At 40.2% G+C, this 20,830-nt stretch overlaps 1 protein-coding gene across 2 annotated transcripts in view; it reads right to left on the bottom strand.

Moving 5' to 3' along the window:
- The window catches only part of fras1 (Fraser extracellular matrix complex subunit 1), a 149,073-nt gene that overhangs the window by 70,992 nt on the left and 57,251 nt on the right, over positions 1 to 20,830 (bottom strand). For both annotated transcript variants that reach the window (XM_086076384.1, XM_086076386.1), the window contains 6 exons: positions 18,328 to 18,471; positions 15,141 to 15,290; positions 5,803 to 5,946; positions 2,995 to 3,135; positions 2,555 to 2,695; positions 2,290 to 2,457 (listed from right to left, as the gene is read on the bottom strand). In XM_086076384.1, the coding sequence (XP_085932510.1) occupies positions 2,290 to 2,457; positions 2,555 to 2,695; positions 2,995 to 3,135; positions 5,803 to 5,946; positions 15,141 to 15,290; positions 18,328 to 18,471 (888 nt within the window). The remainder of the gene's footprint in view (positions 1 to 2,289; positions 2,458 to 2,554; positions 2,696 to 2,994; positions 3,136 to 5,802; positions 5,947 to 15,140; positions 15,291 to 18,327; positions 18,472 to 20,830) is intronic.

The following is a 20,830-nucleotide window of genomic DNA, read 5'->3' as shown; positions in this document are numbered from 1 at the left end:
AATCAGCTTTTTTTCATAATTGGCCCGGTTGAGCTCTTATACTCTGCTGCCACCTGCTGGCCATTTTTCGTAATAACTACCATTGCTTTAAGCGACCTCTTCAGGTCAGAGGCTGCATCAAAGCCTTCTGTATGCTCTAGCATAAAAAAACATTTAAAAAAACGTATAAATACGTTTTTGGCCCCATGACAATATTTAAAATAGAATATTTTTATATGTTTTTGGGAACGAATGACGTGCGAGCAAAGATGAATGCCATCATTTGTGAATTTTGGCCTCCCTCGATCACATGTGAAGGACTTTTATGCTCTTTCACAAACAACAACAATTGAATTTGAGGCCCCGCTGGCGCCGCTTTAGCGCCGCGAGGTCACCGAGACGAATGAAGGCGAACAAAGCCAAATGCTAGCCATCGATTTGCAATTATTCCCGCGGCACACGGCCCCGCTCGCTGCCAGAAAGAAAGCCGAGACAAACAAAACACCCACACGTACGCCACAACTATTCGTTTGATAGAATAATAAAGATAATCATTTTTTTTAATTGTGTGTGTTTGCAAATAACAAAAAATTAGTTTGGCTTTTTTGAAAGTCATTTGGAGAACTCAACATGTTTTTCTGTAAATATCCAAGACAATTTAGCTAGTAAACTTTTTTATTTTTTTATTTTTAGGAACACCAAAGACAATTTAGTCTTCAATATGTGTCAATAAAATGTAACCCCAGCATTTTTATTTGAGTAAACATCAAAGATAATTTAGAGTCTTTGACAAACGGAACATGCATGTTTTTTGTCAACAACAAACGGTAAAAACTTTCGATTGACATCATCCTGCAAGACTGCGATTGATTTTGGACTTCCTCTGGGCTCAAACACAAAACAAACATCAATGAGTCAAAGCGGGCATTAAAAAAAAAAAAAAAAAAAAAACTTTGGCGGGCAAAAAAGTGTGCTGCTGAACGCTGGATGACCCTCAAAGACGGAGACGGTTGCTAAGTGGATACAATTTCACACCGTCACTTTGTGGTCAAAGCAAACGCATCACAACTTTTTCCTCTTTTGTTGTCGTCCTGCTGAATGTGTCGGAGAAAAGACTGGCAGTATGAAGCCGTGTGTGCGTGTGTGTGCGTGCGTGTGCGCGTGCGTGTGCGTGCGTGTGTGCGCTGCGCACTAAAATCACCTGAAAATGAGGCCATTACAAACAACAATTTCCCACCCACAAACAAACCCATTTTCAACATCGACATCGCTCGGCAAGTGAGGTGTCAAAATGTCTGCCTTTCTGTAAACAAACCACTGCTGGCATATTGCGTTGGTCGTAGACAACAACACTGCAGCCCACCAGATTTTCTTACGTTTCATGAGTGACGACGGTGATCAACGCATAACACCTCAACACAACGTGAGCGGCTCACTCACTTTTCCACTGATGCAGGCATGAGTACTCGATTAAAAGACTTTTAATGGGGTGTCAAAATGAGTGTGTTCATTTTTAGTTAATTGAAAATTTCTTTAATGCCACTCATTTTTTTTTAACACGTGATTAATGACCGCCCCCTACTTGGAAAGCCTGTACTGGGGGAATTCCAGCCGCACAGCAGCAGACACGCCCACGTCAAAATTTTGCAGTAATACATTTTATAATAACGCATATATTTGTGCAGACTGCCGTCAGGTTGTTTTTTACAATTTTAAAAATGTGCAGAAGTTACTTCATGCTAACTCATTTGCTCCCAAAAACGTAAAAATACGTTCTATTTGAATTTTTGAAGTGTCCCAAAGACGTATTTATACATTTTTTTATGCCAGAGCATACAGAAGGCTTTCTCAACTGCAAAGAACAAACAAACGGCCAGCAGGTGGCAGCAGAAGTCTGACACCCCTAATTTGTACGTATTTTGTAAGACAACTTATTTAACCGCGAATGGAAGAATAGTGACTACTAAGTAACAATCAGATGGATCAGTTATCTGCCCAATTGTCCGGCGGACATATTAACTCACTGACTGAAAAACTCATCCACTCACCGAATTACCATTTGACTAGTTGACAGATGATCGGATTACCATAGTGATTATAGCTGTCTGATTGCTCAACTAACTGACTAACCAACTGACTGACCGATTCACTGAGTCACTAACTGAGTGATTCAAATGAACTCACCGACCGACTTGCGACACATTTGCTGACCAACAAACTAGACGATAACCAACCAAAAAAAATGACAGATTGAGCAACAGGCCAACCAAGTCCGCTAACTCAGAGCCCGAACGTGTGTTTGTACGTTACCTGTACAAGTGCGCTGGTGGTCCACGTAGGTGTTGGCGGGACACGCCGCCGCACAAATCCCACGCGGCGGTTGAAGTGACTGCGGAACCAGCACCTCGGCGGCTTTGAGGCAGCGCAGGCAGTCCGAGGCCAGAGGGCCCTCGCACCGGCGGCACGACGGGTGACAGTCTGCACGTATGCGGCGCAACGTGTTGCATCATACCAAGCCATAATAATCCATATATATATATAAATATATATATATATATATACTGTATGCACTTACTGTGGCAGGCGTGGGAGTGAGGGTACAGGCCCTCGCCACACACCTCCACACACTGCCCCTGGTGGAGGAGGAGGTCTTGTGCGCACGACGTGCACTGAGACGCCGACGGACCCCAGCATGACACACACGAGCTGTGGCAGCCTGGAGGCACACCAATAATATATTCGGAAAAAAAAGGAGATATACTGTATGTATGTGTGTGTATATATTTTATTTTTATTTTTTATTTTTTATTTTAACTCTTTGACCGCCATAAACGTTATAAAACGTTTAGCATAAACCTAGGGAAGGCCGCCGAGGACGTTAAAAAAAAGAAAAAAAAAGAAAAAAAAGTGTATATATATTTTAAACATTTATACGTGTACATTTCCAGGTACACACGCAGTAAGGGAAAATGTGCGATAAAGAGACTATTTTTATATATATATATATATGTATACCTCTGCATCTGCTGCCGTGATCGCTGTAGTGCTGGTCGGGGCACGCCGACACGCATTTCCCACGATGCAACACGCCGCCGGGCGGACAGGTCGCGCAGTCGGGCTTGTCGGGGAAACAGGAGGCGCAAGACGGGTGGCAGGCTGCCAAAGTCGTCAAACACATCAAAGACATCAAAGACACGCGTTAAAGGCGAAGACCACTGTCCACCACCGCGGCATCAATTTCAGCGGCGCCATCGCTCATTTTTGCTGAGGGTAATTGCAAAAAGTGACGCATGGCGTCGGTAGCCCCAAGTGTGGTCATTTCCCGTCCTTCTCAATTTAGGCTCAAACTTCAATCTCCCTACCAAGATGGCAGCTACAAAATGGAAGCAGTTCATTCAAGCTGAAGGTCACGCTGGCTAATTGGAAACTCCAAGAAAGTGCTTTTTGGAAAAGACACAAATGAATTGCAATGTCCAATGTTTGTCTGTTCATTACTTGCACGACTCCCTGATTCATTTCGGATGAGTGTCGATCGTGATTACTGGTTAAAAATAGAAGCCAGCCAGTAAACTAATAAAGTACAGTAAGTGACTAACTAACCAACTGGCTGACGGAAATCAAAACTCAACAGCTGATCTCAATGAAATCATCGACGTTGATTTGGCATATTATTACTAAGTAAGTAATTGATTACGCGGCTAACCAACGAACGGACCGACGACCGTATTCACGCACGCACGCACTCGCCGTGGTCACTTGTCCCCAAAGTGCGTTTTCTGTCTGCTAAAAGTCATTTGGGCCGTGGAGCAAAAGGTGAGAAAATAAATGTGGAATTGAAGTTTTAATAGGAGTGGAGAGTTGAAGTGGCCGCGGCCTCGGAGGACGAGTCAAGAAGTCAAGAAGTCAAGAAGTCAAGAAGTCAACAAGTCAAGAGTCCTGCCGGCAGGCAGCAGTTTGTGACATTTTCGTGGCGACCGCTCAAGTGACTGATAACTGACCTTTGGGACAGGTGCTTGCACACACACACACACACTTACAGTGTGTGAGACGTTTGGAATGCAAAGCATAGAGCATTTTTGCAGACTTCTTTAACCAGCAGTCCCCCTCACCTAACTGAAATGTTTCCAAATGCAACAAAGCATCACAGGAATTTCTAAGCATTGCTTAACCAACATTAGAAAATATTCAACTTACCAACAGACGAACTGCTTAACAACTGACTTACTAATAAATAAGTGACTGACAGGTTGACTGACCAACCCACTGCATGAAAAACTACCTATTTTTTAACTGACTAGGTAACTATCAACCATAAGTTATCAACCAAATAACTACCTATCATACTAAATAACTAACTGAATGGCTGGCTGCCCGATTGAACTGTGACTAACTTTTCAACTGACCAAATTCCTACTGTCATTTAACAACTAACTAACTGAATTCTGAACTGACTGACTGACTGACTGCAAGTGACTGACTAAGGTACGACCTAACTCAAAATTGCCAACTGACTAACTACTTACTGTAGCTTACCAACTGGCCAATTACCTAACTTACCAACTGATTCACTGACTACCTAACTTACTAACTGATCGAACATTTTTGAACATCTGACTTACTGTAACTAACTGATTGATTTAAAAACAAGGATATTTTCCAACTGACTAACAACCCACATTACCAACTAATTGACTCACTCACAAGACAACTGACCCTAATTGACTGACTCATTAATGACTCAACTAATGATGCAACTAACTACCCACTGTAACCTACTCATTGAGTGACTAACCTAACACACTAAAAAACGAGTTTTGACTGATTAACTGTTTGAAATGCTAGCTAATTGACTAAATAACTGACTGGCTGACTACTACTACTACTACTACCAAGTAACTGATAGATAGAATGATAAATGGACTGACTAACTATTTAACTAACTGACTATCAAACAGAGCTTTTAAACTAACTAACTAATTTATTTATTTTTGACAAACCCAACTAATCAATTGACTGCACTACTTACCTACATAACCAATTGGTTAACTGATTGGCAAGTTACCTCACTTATTAATTGAATGACAAACCACCAATTGGACTGACTAAGCTAATCCAAGACTTGTTTAAGCAGCATTTTCCAGCTCATCCCCCCCAAGGGAAGCCTCCAAATCCTCCAAATAGAAAGCATCCATATCCATATTCATATTCATATTCCTATTTGGCCTCCTCATTAGCGCAAGATTTTCCAGCTAATGGCTGTGTTTGCTTTTCACATGTTTGTTTTTGGCATCTATAAGAAGCCCTGACGTCGTCGTTTATGTGATTTTTTATTTTTTTATTTTTTTTGGTGACGTGGGCTGCGGGGATGCCAAGCAGCTTTTGCGCCTGCGCTGCTAACAATGAAGCCTTTAATGATTATTTTTTCTGCTCAGGCTGGCTGCTTTCTACCACGCTGAAGGTCTGCTCGTCGACTTAACTGCACTCTGACGTGTATTTAAACACATTTGTTGACAGTCATATCCCAAAAATGTCAACATATGTATTCAGTTTTTTGTGTATGATTAGAATATTGCCCAATTTTTTTTTATTTTTTGTGTGTGTATTTTGCAAAGTCTTTGTTTGTCGTTTATTTGTTTACATTTCTAGAAATAGATCCCATTCTGTAAATATTAGTTTTGTATTTATTGACACTCCGGTCTAATTCCTGGGGTGCCGAAAGGCGTGAATCAAAAATCAAGATGTCACGTTGCTGTCAAGGTCTCCTAATAATGGCCTGCTTGCTCCCATGAGCAGGATGCGGACGAGGGGGCGAGCCACACTTACCGCGACAGACGCCATCTTGACTGTAGAAGGCGTCGCCGCAATCGGGAACGCACTCGCCGTCCTTGAGCAAGGCGGCCGGGTCGGAGCACGACGCGCACTCCCGCGGGCTCGCGCCCGCGCACTCGGAGCACGACTCGGAACAACCTGGTGGAAAAACACAACAACATGATGCTTGACGCGCGTTCGAAATGACGTAAGCTCCTCAGCTCCAGGAAGTGAACTCATCTGCTCCCAAAAACAAATATTTTAAATGTTCCAAAGACGTATTTATCTGTTTTTTTATGTTTTTTATGCGAGAGCTTACAGAAGACTTTGATGCAGCCTTTCAACTGCAAGGAACGGTTGAAAAAGAAGACATTGTCATTTTTTATGCGAGAGCATACAGAAGACTTTGATGCAGCCTCTCAACTGCAAAGAACGGTTGAAAAAGAAGACATCGTCATTTTTTATGCGAGAGCATACAGAAGACTTTGATGCAGCCTCTCAACTGCAAAGAACGGTTGAAAAAGAAGACATCGTCATTTTTTATGCGAGAGCATACAGAAGACTTTGATGCAGCCTCTCAACTGCAAAGAACGGTTGAAAAAGAAGACATCGTCATGAGAAAAGCGTCGTGTTTTTTTCTCACAATCATGTCTTTCAGGATTTTTTTTTTCCCGTCATGCATGATGCAATTTTCTCACAATCTTGTCTTCTTATTGTCTCATGATTTGCTTTTCTTGTAATGATGTCTACTTCTCATAATCATTTCCTGACGTTATTCCCTTTTCTCACAATCTGCTGATCATGATGCTCTCATCTCATCTCACGTCTTCTTTATACAATTTTTCTCCTAATCGTGTCCTCCGATGTTGTGTTCTTCATATCCTCTCTCATCATGATTTTCTCAAGATGTTCTCTCATGTCTTTTGTGGCATTTTTTTTCTCATGCCATTTTTTGTAATTTGCTTCCATGATGATATTCTCGTGACACTCCCACGATGCAGTTTTCTCACGATCACCAACTTCTCATCTTTCTCCCGAGCCTCCCGGGCCTCTCTCACGTCAGTCGCAATTTTCACGTGGTTGCACACGCCGAGCTCTCACTTTCTTGTCTCTTCAGGCTTTTTTTTTTTTTTCATTTCTTGGTTTCCCCTCTTCAATTTGTTATCTTTTGTCTTGGTCTGTCATGCTCATTTCCTCAGCACGCCGCCACATTCCGCAATGTATCAAAATCAACTTTGCACTACTTCCTGTTTCACTTCTCGCGATGCTCTCATGCGGGGATGTTCTCTCTTTATGATCATCTCATTCTGCTACCAAAACTTGGGTGTTTCTCACCTCATGCTTTTGTGACGCTCGCTTTTCATGACGCTTCCATTTCATGACATTCTCACGACGCTCTCGTCTCATGATCTTTTCAACAATTTCATGATATTTTCATGATATCATTTTATGACCCTCTCATTCTCATCTCATGGAGTTCCTCTCACATAAACACTCTCTCGCCGCTCTTTTTTTCAAGATGCTTCGCGGGATGCTCTCGTGATGTTCTCTTCCGATGATGCTCCTATTTTGTTTTCTCAGAATTGCTCTCTCATCTCATGGCGACATCACCACATGAGATCACCACAATGCGGTCCTATCATGAGCGTTTTCTTGTCATGACGTTTTTAACCTCATGATGCTCTCATCTCATGATTTTTGCCACAATGCCCTCTTTTCTATAATCATCTCTTTTCCTCTTTCGCTCTCATCTCACATTCTCATGAAGTTCTCATCTCTTATATCCGCTGCTCTTGCCGCGCTCGGCTTTGCCACTTGGCGGTACATTTGCCGATCAAGTCTATCGTGACAAGATGCACCAAGACGCCTCAGGACCCACGTCCAAAATAGAAGAGGAAGTCAGCCATTTTGGTTTGAAGCTGGGTTTGTTCCAGGGTTCGTATTTTGACAAATACTAGCAACTTGACTGGAATGAGCCCAAATTCGTACCAGGTATCTTAACTCATTTACTCGCAGCCTTTTTCACTGAAGCAACCCCCTTCGCACCCGGCTGTTTTACTGGATTTTGACTGATTTTGCAATGCCCACAGAATATTTTGTTCATTGCTATAAAAAAATGGAAGCTACCAAAAGAAAGGTTAGAGTGTCCTCTTTCATCAGGATAATTTTTTTTCCCCGTTTTGCAGCAATTAGCATTAGAATATAGCTAAGTTTCATCATTATTCACAAATCTGTTGAAAAAAAGAGCTTTTTGCAACATGGCCCTGGCTGATCTCTTATACTCTGCTGCCACTTGGCTGGCCGTTTTTGTAATAACTACCACTGCTTCAAGCATTCTCTTGAGTTCTGTATGCTCTCGCATTAAAAAAAACACTAAAAACATATACAATTAAAATTATGAAACTTTTTCGCCTGCGCCATATAAAGGTGTGCAAAATGTGATAAAAAACAGAGCGCACGAGGGCCTGTGAGCTTTAATATAATGTTACAATGTATTATTCACTGAAGCAACCCCCTTCGCACCCGGCTGTTTTACTGGATTTTGACTGATTTTGCAATGCCCACAGAATATTGTGTTCATTGCTATAAAAAAATGGAAGCTACCAAAAGAAAGGTTAGAGTGTCCTCTTTCATCAGGATAAAAAAAATGTATATTTCTATCTGTTTCCGTTTTGCAGCAATTAGCATTAAAATATAGCTAAGTTTCATCATTATTCACAAATCTGTTGAAAAAAATAGGTTTTTGCAACATGGCCCTGGCTGATCTCTTATACTCTGCTGCCACTTGGCTGGCCGTTTTTGTAATAACTACCACTGCTTCAAGCATTCTCTTGAGTTCTGCATGCTCTCGCATTCAAAAAAACACTAAAAACATATACAATTAAAATTATGAAACTTTTCCGCCTGCGCCGTATAAGGTGTGCAAAATGTGATAAAAAACAGAGCGCACGAGGGCCTGTGAGCTTTAATATAATGTTACAATGCATTATTTACGACCGCGTGTGCATACACGCTCCCCATCGGACGTCGGTTGCGGCCCACGAGGGGGATTATTCGTCCTTTACCTTGCCCCTTTGCAGGGAAAGCAATTTATTTTTCCTGTGCAGCTGGAATCTAAAACGTTATCAGCATGTGTAATCTGAGAAGGCCTAAAGCCCCCCCCCCACCAAATGATCCCGGATGAGGCGAGGACACAGGATTAGACCCCCCCCCCCCCCCCATCCACTATCACCACCACCACCACCACTACTACTACCCACCCAAATGAATCTCTCATAATAAGATCAGAGCTTGGCCTATTAAAGCGAGCGCAGACAAAGCAGCTTTGGAAAGAGGATCAGAATCAAAGCACAATCATATTAATAACTGGGATTTCTCTTTTCCTGACAGAATTGAGGACTTTAAATGATGCTCGAATGTGCAGGCGTGTTCTGCTTTTTCTTCGGCTTGCTGTCGTCGATGTGTGGTCTGCATCCGGCCCAAGGTTTCTTGCCCAAGGTTTCTTATGTTCGTCAAGTGTTTTCTTTGAGGACATCTGCCGACGCTCTGTTTTTCAACTCGCATGTCTTGGTTGCATTTGTGTCCAAATTCTGTACCTCACGTGACACACATTCTTACAAAATTAAATGATTTAAGTTTTTGTTTTGTTTTTTTCAAGAAAAAAATCTCAGAATATCTGAGAAAAACTTCTTTTTTTTTTTTTTGCAGATTACAAAAAAAAAAGTGCATTATTTATTTATTTTTTGGGGGGTGGAATCACAATCTTAGGATAAGGAGATTTTTATTTTTAGGATATTTCTGTTTATCGTTTTTTTTTAATTTTTTTTTTAAATACCTATATATGTGTGTGTGTGTGTATATATATATATATATATATATATATATATATATATATATATATATATATATATATATATATATATATATATATAAAATAAATTGTAGGTTTTCAGAAAAAAGGTTGTTTATTAAAAGGAAAACTCTATCTTTTTGTCCTAACTGTCCAAGAAATAAAGCTGTACTTTTGCATATTACAAGCGAGAAGTCGCATACCACCCGACTTTGCGAATCACATTGTGTTCCTGTTCCTTCAATAATGAATCACAACATTACATGAATCACCAATAGTTTTTTTTCAACACGAGTTTGTCCGATCAAGAACAAAAAGCGAAAGGTGGCGGTGTGAAGCTGACTGTCAGCATTTTTCACCTTGAAGCTCATTGTTTCTGTTTTCTGTGTCTTCCTGCTTTATTATTATTGTCACGTGAATCAGCCTGACATAAAGGGGCCATGTTTGAAAGTCCCTCTCGGCCCACACCTTTGAGAGATATTGCATATCTATATCGAATTGTCTGAACTCTTTGCAAAGACAATCACCTGCCGAGTTACTGTGTCGCCAAGTATTCTCTTTCACAATGCGGAACTCTCGCCAAAGGTACGCAAGTCGGCCATTGCTGCTGTTGATTCTGTTTCTTTGACTTGTGATGACACAAATTCTTTGTCTTCACATTTGATTGTTTTTCAAATAAAAGCAAATAGAATGAGCGGATTTTGATCTTTGTTGTTGAGTAAAATGAAGGCAAACCGAATAGGCAGTTTGTCTCCAGTGACTTCTCAACTGTCACCATCAAAAAAATAGCAAAAGTAGATGATACAGTCCCGCTCTCATTTATGGAAAGTCAAAACATTCAAATCCTTACGCCACCGAGACAAATATATCAGAGGTTTCTTCTTCCTTTGGAGGTTTTATGTGCTACTTTTCGCGTCGTCTCTGGGAGTTGCACTCGCAGGTTTGCGTTTTAATACGTCCCGCTGACTTGACTTTTAAATGCGTGTCGTCTCCAGTTTTGCTTCCTTTTCACCTGTGCTCAGTACATGAGGTTACCACCAGGATACTTACAACCCTCACCTCTGTAATAGTCTACAGCTGGTTAGTCATGTCAGGAGGTGAGGAGAAAAGAAATCGGTCACAATGAGGAAACTCCAATTATTTGCAATTTGATGTTCTCCATGAGTCGATCACGCGCGGTTACAATTTTGTAGGAATCGGCAGTTTGTCTTCGATGGACTCCTGGAAAGAGTCGAAATGAAAACCAAAATGGAAAACGCTTTGCGTCGTTTCAGGCACGGCTTCTTGAGAATTTTTGGTGGCTTTACTCATGTTGACCATCGCTGCCAAAGTTCATGTGGCGAAATAAAAGCTGCATTTTCAAAAGCTCTCTCTGTGAAGGAGATTTGTCTTTGTAGGACTACTGGAAATCACCCACAAATGTCGGATTCAAACTTTTGTCGTGGTTCTATTCCTGACACATATCCCCACCAAATGACATGTTGCTAAGTGAAATAAATCAGGGCTGGTTTTTCAAAAACTCTACGAGATAAAAAGGACCACTGGAAATGCCAAAAGTGACCGAGGGCCGCCTCAAACAAAAATGGCCGACTGTCTGTCTCTTGAATGGCTCAATGAGATTTTTTAAATGGTTTTACTCATAATGAACAAGTTTACCAAATTTCATGTTGCTATTATAAGTATAACTGCTTTTTTTTTTTTTTTTTTTTTTTAATAGAAAATAAAAAATAAAAAAAAATAAGTATAACTGCCTTCGGGAGTTGAGTTTTCAAAAACTTTGAGGCGATTACGTATCTTTGTAGGACCACGAGAAATGGCTGAAATGACCCTTTGAAGTGTCAGACAAAATGGCAGACTTCCTGTTGAGACATTTTTGTTGATCTACTCATGATAGATGTGACTACCAAATTTCATGATGTAAAGTACACGCGTCGGAATTAGTGTCGGAATTTTCAAAAACGAAAAGGAGAAAAAAAAATAGACGACATGAGTTATGTCAAAATGGCTTCTTCAAACTAAAATGGCAGACTTCCGGTTCATTTCACAACATAGCTTCTTGAGGCATTTTGTGGGTCTACTTATGATAGATATACCTGCCAAATTTTATGTTACTACTTACTTTTTCTTTTCTATTTTTTTTATACTCTGGAGATGATATGCAGTATTTCTGTTTCAGGCTCCTTCCTACACGCTGTTGCCGGGTAAACCCCGGGAAAAATCACACCAATTTTAATGTGTTACTGGTCTACCTGGCCAGAGGGGGACATGAAAAAAGCACTTGTCCAAAGAACAAAACATCTCCAAGGCGACGCCTCCTCAGTGTCATTAACATGCCAACATTGTTTACATGCAGCAGCAGTAAAGTGTGAGCCAGCGACAACCACACCATGGGGGGTCTTCTATACGAGAAAGTCATTTTTTTTCCTGGGTGGTCCTGCTCCTCTGCCAAGATAAGCTACAACCTGCTGGGAACCTTTCCAGACGCTTCCTCTCTCACAGTCACAAACCACAAGGCAGGGCAAGATCAAAACTCTCTGAAACTGCATCGCTCCACATCAAAGCTCACTAAAATCCAAAGTGTCTGCATTAAAGCTCTCCAAAATTTGGAAACAGTTCACATTATAGCTCATAAAGGTGACAGAAAGCTCACTGAAATGGAAAGAGTCTGCATTAAAGTTTACAGAAATTGAAAGAGTCTGCATTAAAGCTCTCCAAAATGTGTTCACATTAAAGCTCATAAAGGTGACAGAAAGGTAATTGAAATGGAAAGTCTGCATGAAAGTTTACAGAAATTGGAAGAGTCTGTATTAAAGCGCTTCAAAATTCGGAAACAGTTCACATTATAGCTCATAAAGGTGACAGAAAGCTCACTGAAATGGAAAGAGTCTGCATTAAAGTTTACAGAAATTGAAAGAGTCTGCATTATGGCTCTCCAAAATTTTTTCACATTATAGCTCATAAAGGTGACAGACAGCTCACTGAAATGGAAAGAGTCTGCATTAAAGTTTACAGAAATTGAAAGAGTCTGCATTATGGCTCTCCAAAAAATGTTCACATTATAGCTCATAAAGGTGACAGACAGACCACTGAAATGGAAAGAGTCACTATTTAAGTTTGCAAAGATGAAAGAGTCTGCATTAAAATTCTCCAAAATTTGGAAACAGTTCACATTAAAGCTCACAAAGGTGACAACAAGCACGCTGATATTGAAACAGTCCACATTAAAGTTGACCACAAATCATGAACCCCATTTCATTGAACGTAAAAGGAGATTTCTGTGTGGTTTAATGAAGACCAGACTCCTTCAAAGTTTAGCCAAACTGCAAAAGAAAAAGGGAATCACTCAGAAATTGAAGGACACCTCAATATTGTTAAAGTCAAACTCAACGAAACCGAAAATAGGCCGCATGAAAGTTCACCGAAATGGTAAAAAACTTCACCAAAGTTTATTGAAATCGAAGCAGTTCTCATTGAAGCTCACAAAGCTGCAAGGTCACTAAACTAAAGGAGTCTGCAATAAAGTTCACCAAATTCAAAGGATCATTGCAGCTCACCCAAAATGAAAAGAAAGCTCAGCGACATTGAAAGAGTCCACATGAAATCTCAGAACTTGAGAAAGTCCAAATCCAACCAGATGGCGTTGGACCTCCGACGGCTGCGCGGATGGCGTGGGAGTGCTCGCCAGCGTATTCATTTGCTCTTAGCGCAAAATATCATCTGCATCATAAACGCTTGACGTGAGGCTTTGTACGTCAAGCTGGACGGGAAAATGCGGCGGCGGCCGTCTTCTCGTCACGACCGTGTAGGAGCTCGTCTCCATCAAGCTCATTATGCTGTGAAATAGAGCAGCGGAGTCGCCTCCCGTCTTGACTTCCGAAGCCGCAGGAGCCAAAGCCATTCGGCGCGCGTTAGCATATTAGCACGCCCACAGGGGCTCGTCCTCCACCACCTCGGCCGACTTTTACTTATCGCCCCTGGCCGCAGGGTACGAGCGGACCTCCGAGGCAGATTGCCTGATTAATGGCGGGCGCGGACGGCACGAGAGCAAATGAGTCTCCCGCCTCTCTTGCCGCCTCCTTCTGTCGAGGTTTTAGAGCAGATCCATCATGCGCGGCTGCTATTTTACTGTTGCCTTCCCTGAGGTTTAGTGCGGGAATTCAAGCAATAATATTTAATGCCGCTAAGTCATCCAACATTAGATTGGACTGCATTATTAAACACGCTCAATTGGCCTGTGCCTTTCACGCACAATCCAAGTGGATAATCGGCGCCACCGCGCGCGCTTTCACGTGGCCCAACGGCATCGCGGGTCAGACTACGGGATAGCGGGCAAATCGTATGAAAATAATTCTATCAAAATACCATATCAGAACTGACATTTGACATTAACTTGAGAGAGTGTGCAATAAAGATAGCTTAAATTGAAACAGTCTGCATTAAAGCTCACTATATTCAAGACCTCCTTGAGAACAAAAGAGTCTGGGTTTGAAGCTCGCTAAAATTGTACAGTCCACATTAAAACGGAACCTTTTAACATTGAATTGAAATGCAAACCCTTTGCTCTAAATATCACATGAAAGCTAAGTGAAATAGAAATAGTCCGCATCAAATGTTGAAATCTAGAGTCCACATTGAAGCTCACTGGAATTGAAAAATTCTGCTATAAAGCTCACCAGAATTCAAAGCATCTGCATTAAAGCTCACTGGAATTCAAGTGGTCTCATTAAAGCTCACTGAAATGGAAAGAGTTCAAATTAATGTTTGCTGGAATAAAAAAATGTCTATATTAACGCAAACTGGAATTGAAACAATCTGCATTCAAGTTCACTGAAATGGTTCCAAAAGCTCACGCAATACAAAGCAGCTACATTAAAGTTCACGAAAAATTCAAAGCATCGACATTAAAGCTCACTGGAATTGAAAGAGGCTGTATTAAAGCACAATAATTGAATGAGCCTAAATTAAAGCGTTCAAATTAATGCTCACTGAAATCTGCATTAATGCAAACTGAAACTGCAAGAGTCCACACATGATAGACTCCGTAGTAAAAGCTCATGCAAAGTTCAGATGGAAACGTTCCCCGGTTCTGAGTCCACATGAATCCAAATGAAAGCTTGCTGAAATTGAAAGAGTCTGTATTAAAGCTTGCTGAAATGAAAAACATACTGCGTCACGGCACTTCATGGTGCCGGAGGGTCTCACCTCACGCCGTTCCTTCTGAAAGTTGTTGCTAAGCTGCGGGTATAAATACGTCAAACGTCCTATTTTCGAAATAAAAAAATGTGAAGATCAATAAATGACGTCAGGAAACCCGGCGGACGAATCAATAAGCAATCAATGCAAACAAAACAAGTCGCAGCAAGTTTATGTGACTGACTCACTTTTTGTGAAAAAGAATTTAAAAAAAGAACTCATCATGATTAAACAATCAAAGGAGAGCGAGGAAAACCGAGACAAACATGAGGCGAATGCTGCGGCGAGGGAAATCAAATACGGAACTCACGTCTACATTGTCTTCTGCGGTTGTCCTGGTAGGTGCCGGCGGGACAGGTCGCCAGGCACTGGTCGCCGTCGGCGCTCAGCAGGGGGCGTCCTGGGACGCACGACTGGCAGGACCACCTGCTGCTGCACACAGCGCAAGATGGAGGGCAGGCTGCAAATAGAAAAATGGAAAGAGTCCGCATTAAAGCACTCGATGGCGCTGGAAGAGCCGGACGATTATCAGGCCGGATGCGAGACCTCAGCTCAGTGAGCTTCAAGGATAAGCTGTTTTTTTTGGTTTGTTTGTTTTTGTTTGTTTTTCTTCTTTATTGACACAAAACTGAGTAGATCAGAAGTGAAGTACAAACAAGAACATTTGTAAAATAATATTAATTAAGAAAGATATATAAAAAATAATAACATTACAACAATAGAAATTGATAATGATAATAATAATAATGCTAATTAAGATAATAATTTAAAGAATATTATTAGTAGCAGTGATACTAACTATTATGGAATAAATACCTTAACACTAAATAATAATCATACTTTTGAAACTCGTGAAACAAATATAAAAAAATGGTTAATATATGTTATTATGTTATATTTTTAAAATATACATATATATATATATATATATATATTATACTCTTCCAGAAACAATTACACATTCTAAAATGATAAAATAAATACTACTACTACTACTACTAATAATAATAATAGTAATAATTACCACAAACAATCAGAAAAATAACTAAAAATACTGTAGCATCAACAACAACAATGCTAATTGTAATGATAATAATAATAATAATATTAAGGATAAAGATGCGCCGCATAAAGCTTTCGATTTTTGCATTATTATTTCTTAATTGTCGATTTTCGGTGCTTATCAGCGGTCAACTTCTTTTTCTGATAACGACACTTTTAAGATGATGTCTTTTCCCATGATTTCCTCCGGGGTGCAATTCTAATTTTATTTGGAAGCGTAGCAGGCCAAGATGAAAACTTGTGCATCTCGTCTTCAAACTTCTGACTTTTACGATGCATTTAAATCGTCTTTTTATCGGGTTTATCCGCGCCGGCGAGCGGAGCCCAAAGCCATATTTGAAATTTAGTAGTCAACAAAGTTCACCTTTTTATTGATCCAAATTTTTCCCCCCCCACTCCCTGCCACCACCCGAGGTGCAGTTACACTATTTCAGAGCTGACATTTACTCTCCAACAAGTTTAGTTGAGAAAAAGTAAGATTCTGCTTACATCAGAAAAGCACAAGCAAAACAGAAAGCAAGCAGATGCCCCGAGATGAACTATCCAAAGTGTCTGCATTAAAGCTCTCCAAAATTTGGAAACAGTTCACATTATAGCTCATAAAGGTGACAGAAAGCTCACTGAAATGGAAAGAGTCTGCATTAAAGTTTACAGAAATTGAAAGAGTCTGCATTAAAGCTCTCCAAAATGTGTTCACATTAAAGCTCATAAAGGTGACAGAAAGGTAATTGAAATGGAAAGTCTGCATGAAAGTTTACAGAAATTGGAAGAGTCTGTATTAAAGCGCTTCAAAATTCGGAAACAGTTCACATTATAGCTCATAAAGGTGACAGAAAGCTCACTGAAATGGAAATAGTCTGCATTAAAGTTTACAGAAATTGAAAGAGTCTGCATTAAAGTTCTCCCAAATGTGTTCACATTAAAGCTCATAAAGGTGACAGAAAGCTCACTGAAATGGAAAGAGTCTGCATTAAAGTTTACAGAAATTGAAAGAGTCTGCATTAAAGCTCTCCAAAATGTGTTCACATTATAGCTCATAAAGGTGACAGAAAGCTCACTGAAATGGAAAGAGTCTGCATTAAAGTTTACAGAAATTGAAAGAGTCTGCATTAAAGCTCTCCAAAATGTGTTCACATTAAAGCTCATAAAGGTGACAGAAAGCTATAGCTCGTGTGAGGTGGATAAGCAAGAAAAGTTATTCCGATTTGTTGTGGTATCAAAGTTTTTTTTAATGAGAGGCCACATTTTTTTGTCAACTTTACTGTGCATAAAAAAACTAAACAAAGTAACTAACTTTCTATGTTAATACTATGGTACGAGGTCATATTCTGTCAGGGATGGACAAAAATAGCACTTTAGGACAACACGTGCATATTATGTGCAAAATGTGTTCCCTTCAAATATTACATTTTTCACAAAACATTTTTCAATCAAGTCAACAACAAAGCATTTGCAGCAAACAACAAAATAGTGTGTGTGTGAGTGTGATTTTTTTTGTTTCTCTCGCATGAAAATCACCCTTCAAGGATCGCACAAAAACACAGAAAATGTTGTTTTCATATCGTAACAAATTGTTACTCAATCAACATTGTTACTCACAATGTTTACATTTGCATGTCGTGGAGATGCAGGTGGAAAAATTAGTCGGCGGGAAACGATTAGCAAAACGTTGCTGTGCGTGTCAAAAGCGGCTAAATCACATTATTATCGCTAACATTAGCGGCTTGTTCGCTCATTTGCTAAGGCGTTTCCAGTCTGATAGCTTTTACGGCGCTGCAATTTATGCCTTACTGGCTCATAAAAGTCAAGTGAGCTCTTCAATGAGGTGCAAAAAAGAAAAGAACTAAAAGATACCATGGGTCAAGGTGGGATGTCAAAAAATTATGTATTGAAAAATATGAAGAAATAAAAAAAAATATATATATATTTAAAAAATATATATATATATTTTTTTCTTTTTGACCCACCTTGACCCGACATACTTCTGTAGCACTTACGCATTTCCACAATTTCCCTTTTGAATGTTGAAATCAAAAGTTTAATGTTTGCTGGTTGAAGGTTAACTGCAAATCAGCCCTCTTTGATGAATTGGATGAATAATTGAAGGTCTCAGCCAAGCATGATGGATTCCTAGTTAAATGGTGACTTAAGTATGAATGTATGCATATTCATAATGTATATACAACACTTGGGCTTTTTTTTATCTTTTAAATTGCAAATGCACTGACATGAAATGGCTCAAATATGTGCATGGCAATTCCTATGGACTTCTATGAGAATGACGAATATAGTAAAAAAAAAAAAAGAAGAAAAAAAAGGTAACAATCTAAAACACATGACTTAATATGTGATGTATATTTTTTATAATTAGAATTTTGAAGGGGGGGGGGGGATTTAACAGAATTTGGAAGAAGGCAGTAAAGTAAAAAAATGACCTGCACATTGTGGGCCGTCAGGGAAGAATCCGTCGGGACAGAAGGCAAGACAGCGGCCAAGATGGAGGACGGACTTCGGGTCCTTGCAGCTGTCGCAGTGGTCAGGAGTTCCGGAACATGATTGGCAGTCGGCGTCACACGGAGCTGCAAAGGAAAATCAATCAATCGGTCAATCAATCAATCAATCAATCAATCAATCAATCAATCAATCAATCAATCAATCAATCAATCAATCAATCAATCAATCAATCAATCAATCAATCAATCAATCAATCAATCAATCAATCAATCAATCAATCAATCAACCCAACCAAGAAACAAAACTTGTTCAAACTATCGACTAACCAAGCAACTAATACTTCAAGCAAATAAACAACCAGACAACTTGCAAACCAACCAGACAATCAAACAACCAACCAATCGACTACATTTTCAACCAACCAATAGAATCACTCACAAAAACAACCAATTAGACCAAGTAACTACAGTAAACAAACAACCAAACAGCCTAAGATTGAACAGATCGTCGAATCACTCAACCAACCAACAGTTAATCAACTAACCAAACACTCAGTCATTAAATAAGCATTAAATATAGACAGTAGCTCAAACCACTCAATCCAACCAACCAACCAACCAACTCAACCGCTCAATTAACAAATTGTCTAAATAAACCAACAACTCAACCAACCACCCAACACAAACGAACTAGTGAGCAAATATCCAACCACTCAACGAACCAAGCGGTCGATGAACTAACCAAGCAATCAACTAGCTACACATACAGCCAACGAACAAACCAATCATTCACACCATCCGGCCAAAACATTATCCAAACACGTAATCAACCAACAATCCCCTAAACTAACCAAACTACCAATACCTCAACCAAGAAAACCCACAACCAACCAGCCAAGTCACCAACCAACTCCAAATAATCCACTAACCAACTACGCCCCCTAACTACCCATGTTACGGCCCACTAATCAACCCACTAACGAACCATCTAACGAAACATGAAATTTTTGATTTGGCAGAAAGAGTACAACTTAAAAAACACACGCACACTTCAAATGGTGGTTTTCCTTTCGAATGTTCACCCTCCAGCAGCTCTTAAGCAAACTAGGATACATTTTGTACTTCCACTAATGTACACGTGTGCGCACGCACGCACACACACACATACCTGAAAAAGATCCCTGGCAAGCGGGTAATAGAAAACCTTGGAATTATTCATTGAAAGCTAAAGCCTGTCAAGCTAAAGCTTCCCGATGAGGCCAAATTAATTGTGCGTCAATGTCAGAGAAAAGTCTCGAGGAGAAATGATCAACAGTGGGCGATGTCGACAATCGTCCATTAGCGTAAGTCGACGCGACAGCAACTAAATGAATTACAGGACGAGCGCACTTGCTAGCAATGCGTTTACCCAATATCTTGCGGCTAATTCCATCCTTCTTGTTTAAATTACAGTCTACGCGCACTAGAATATCACTGGCACGTTCGAGACAGTTACCAAATGTGCGGTTACTGAAATTTGCAAGAACGTTACCGCAGCGCAGCAAAACATTTATTACAACACTAATGCTAGGACGTGCTAGACAGTTGACAGAAATTGATAGTTAATTGTGCGCTCGACAGTTCCCAAATTGTATTAAACACTTGTCGTCATCGGAATTGATCGAGACAAGTTACTAGCACAGCGCTTGGCAGCTACGGCAATGTCGGAATGCGCGAGACAGTTACGGGAATCATGATCACTTAGGAGGAGACAAAAGGAAAAGGAAGTGGCCAACCAGGAAACAAAATGTAACGGACAAGCGCTCGTTGTGAGTCGCAGGTTCAGGAAAAACGACAAGAAACTGACCTGCTACCTAAGTGGAGAAAGGAGCGCCCCGTTGAACAAAGTGCAGGGATACCACTGGTGGGATTCATTTATATTAATAGTATACGCACTCATGCTACTATGCTAACATGCAAAGATTAAGTCAAACGTTTGTTGCACGTTACACGAGCAACCATTGGCTCTTTTTATTGATTGATCTTTTTATTTAACTCGGTAAAAACGTTTGACAACTAATTCTCATTTACAAACCTGGAATATGTTCATGCTTAATATGGTCATGCCAATGTGCCATGTTAGCTGCACGTACGCTAGCTATTAGCTCAGCCATATTGCTAGTGCTAAACTTGTACGATTTTCAAATATCAGTTTCATGCTGCTCTAGTGATTTGCATGAATTAGCACTCAGCTTGTCATACGAATTGCTAACATGGCATGCTAATTGTCAATGCTAAGTACTGTTAGAGTAGACAATATTTGTATTCTACTCTTTGCGTGTTCAATTAACTGAATGGTGAGATTCTGGTGAAGAAGTCCCTTTGCAAAGGTATCATTATAACGGAAGCTTCTGGTCACACAAAATGAAGACACTGAAACCGTGTTCCGTTCAGATTGTGTGTCCCTCCTTCTCCTGCACATCATTATTTATTGAAAAGTGGGTGA

The sequence above is a fragment of the Leptonotus elevatus genome, chromosome 5 (genome assembly GCF_054856555.1).
Source record: "Leptonotus elevatus isolate MCC_2025b chromosome 5, RoL_Lele_1.0, whole genome shotgun sequence".
In the NCBI taxonomy this organism is placed as follows: Eukaryota; Metazoa; Chordata; class Actinopteri; order Syngnathiformes; family Syngnathidae; genus Leptonotus; species Leptonotus elevatus.
This window is presented reverse-complemented; position numbering and strand designations above follow the sequence as displayed.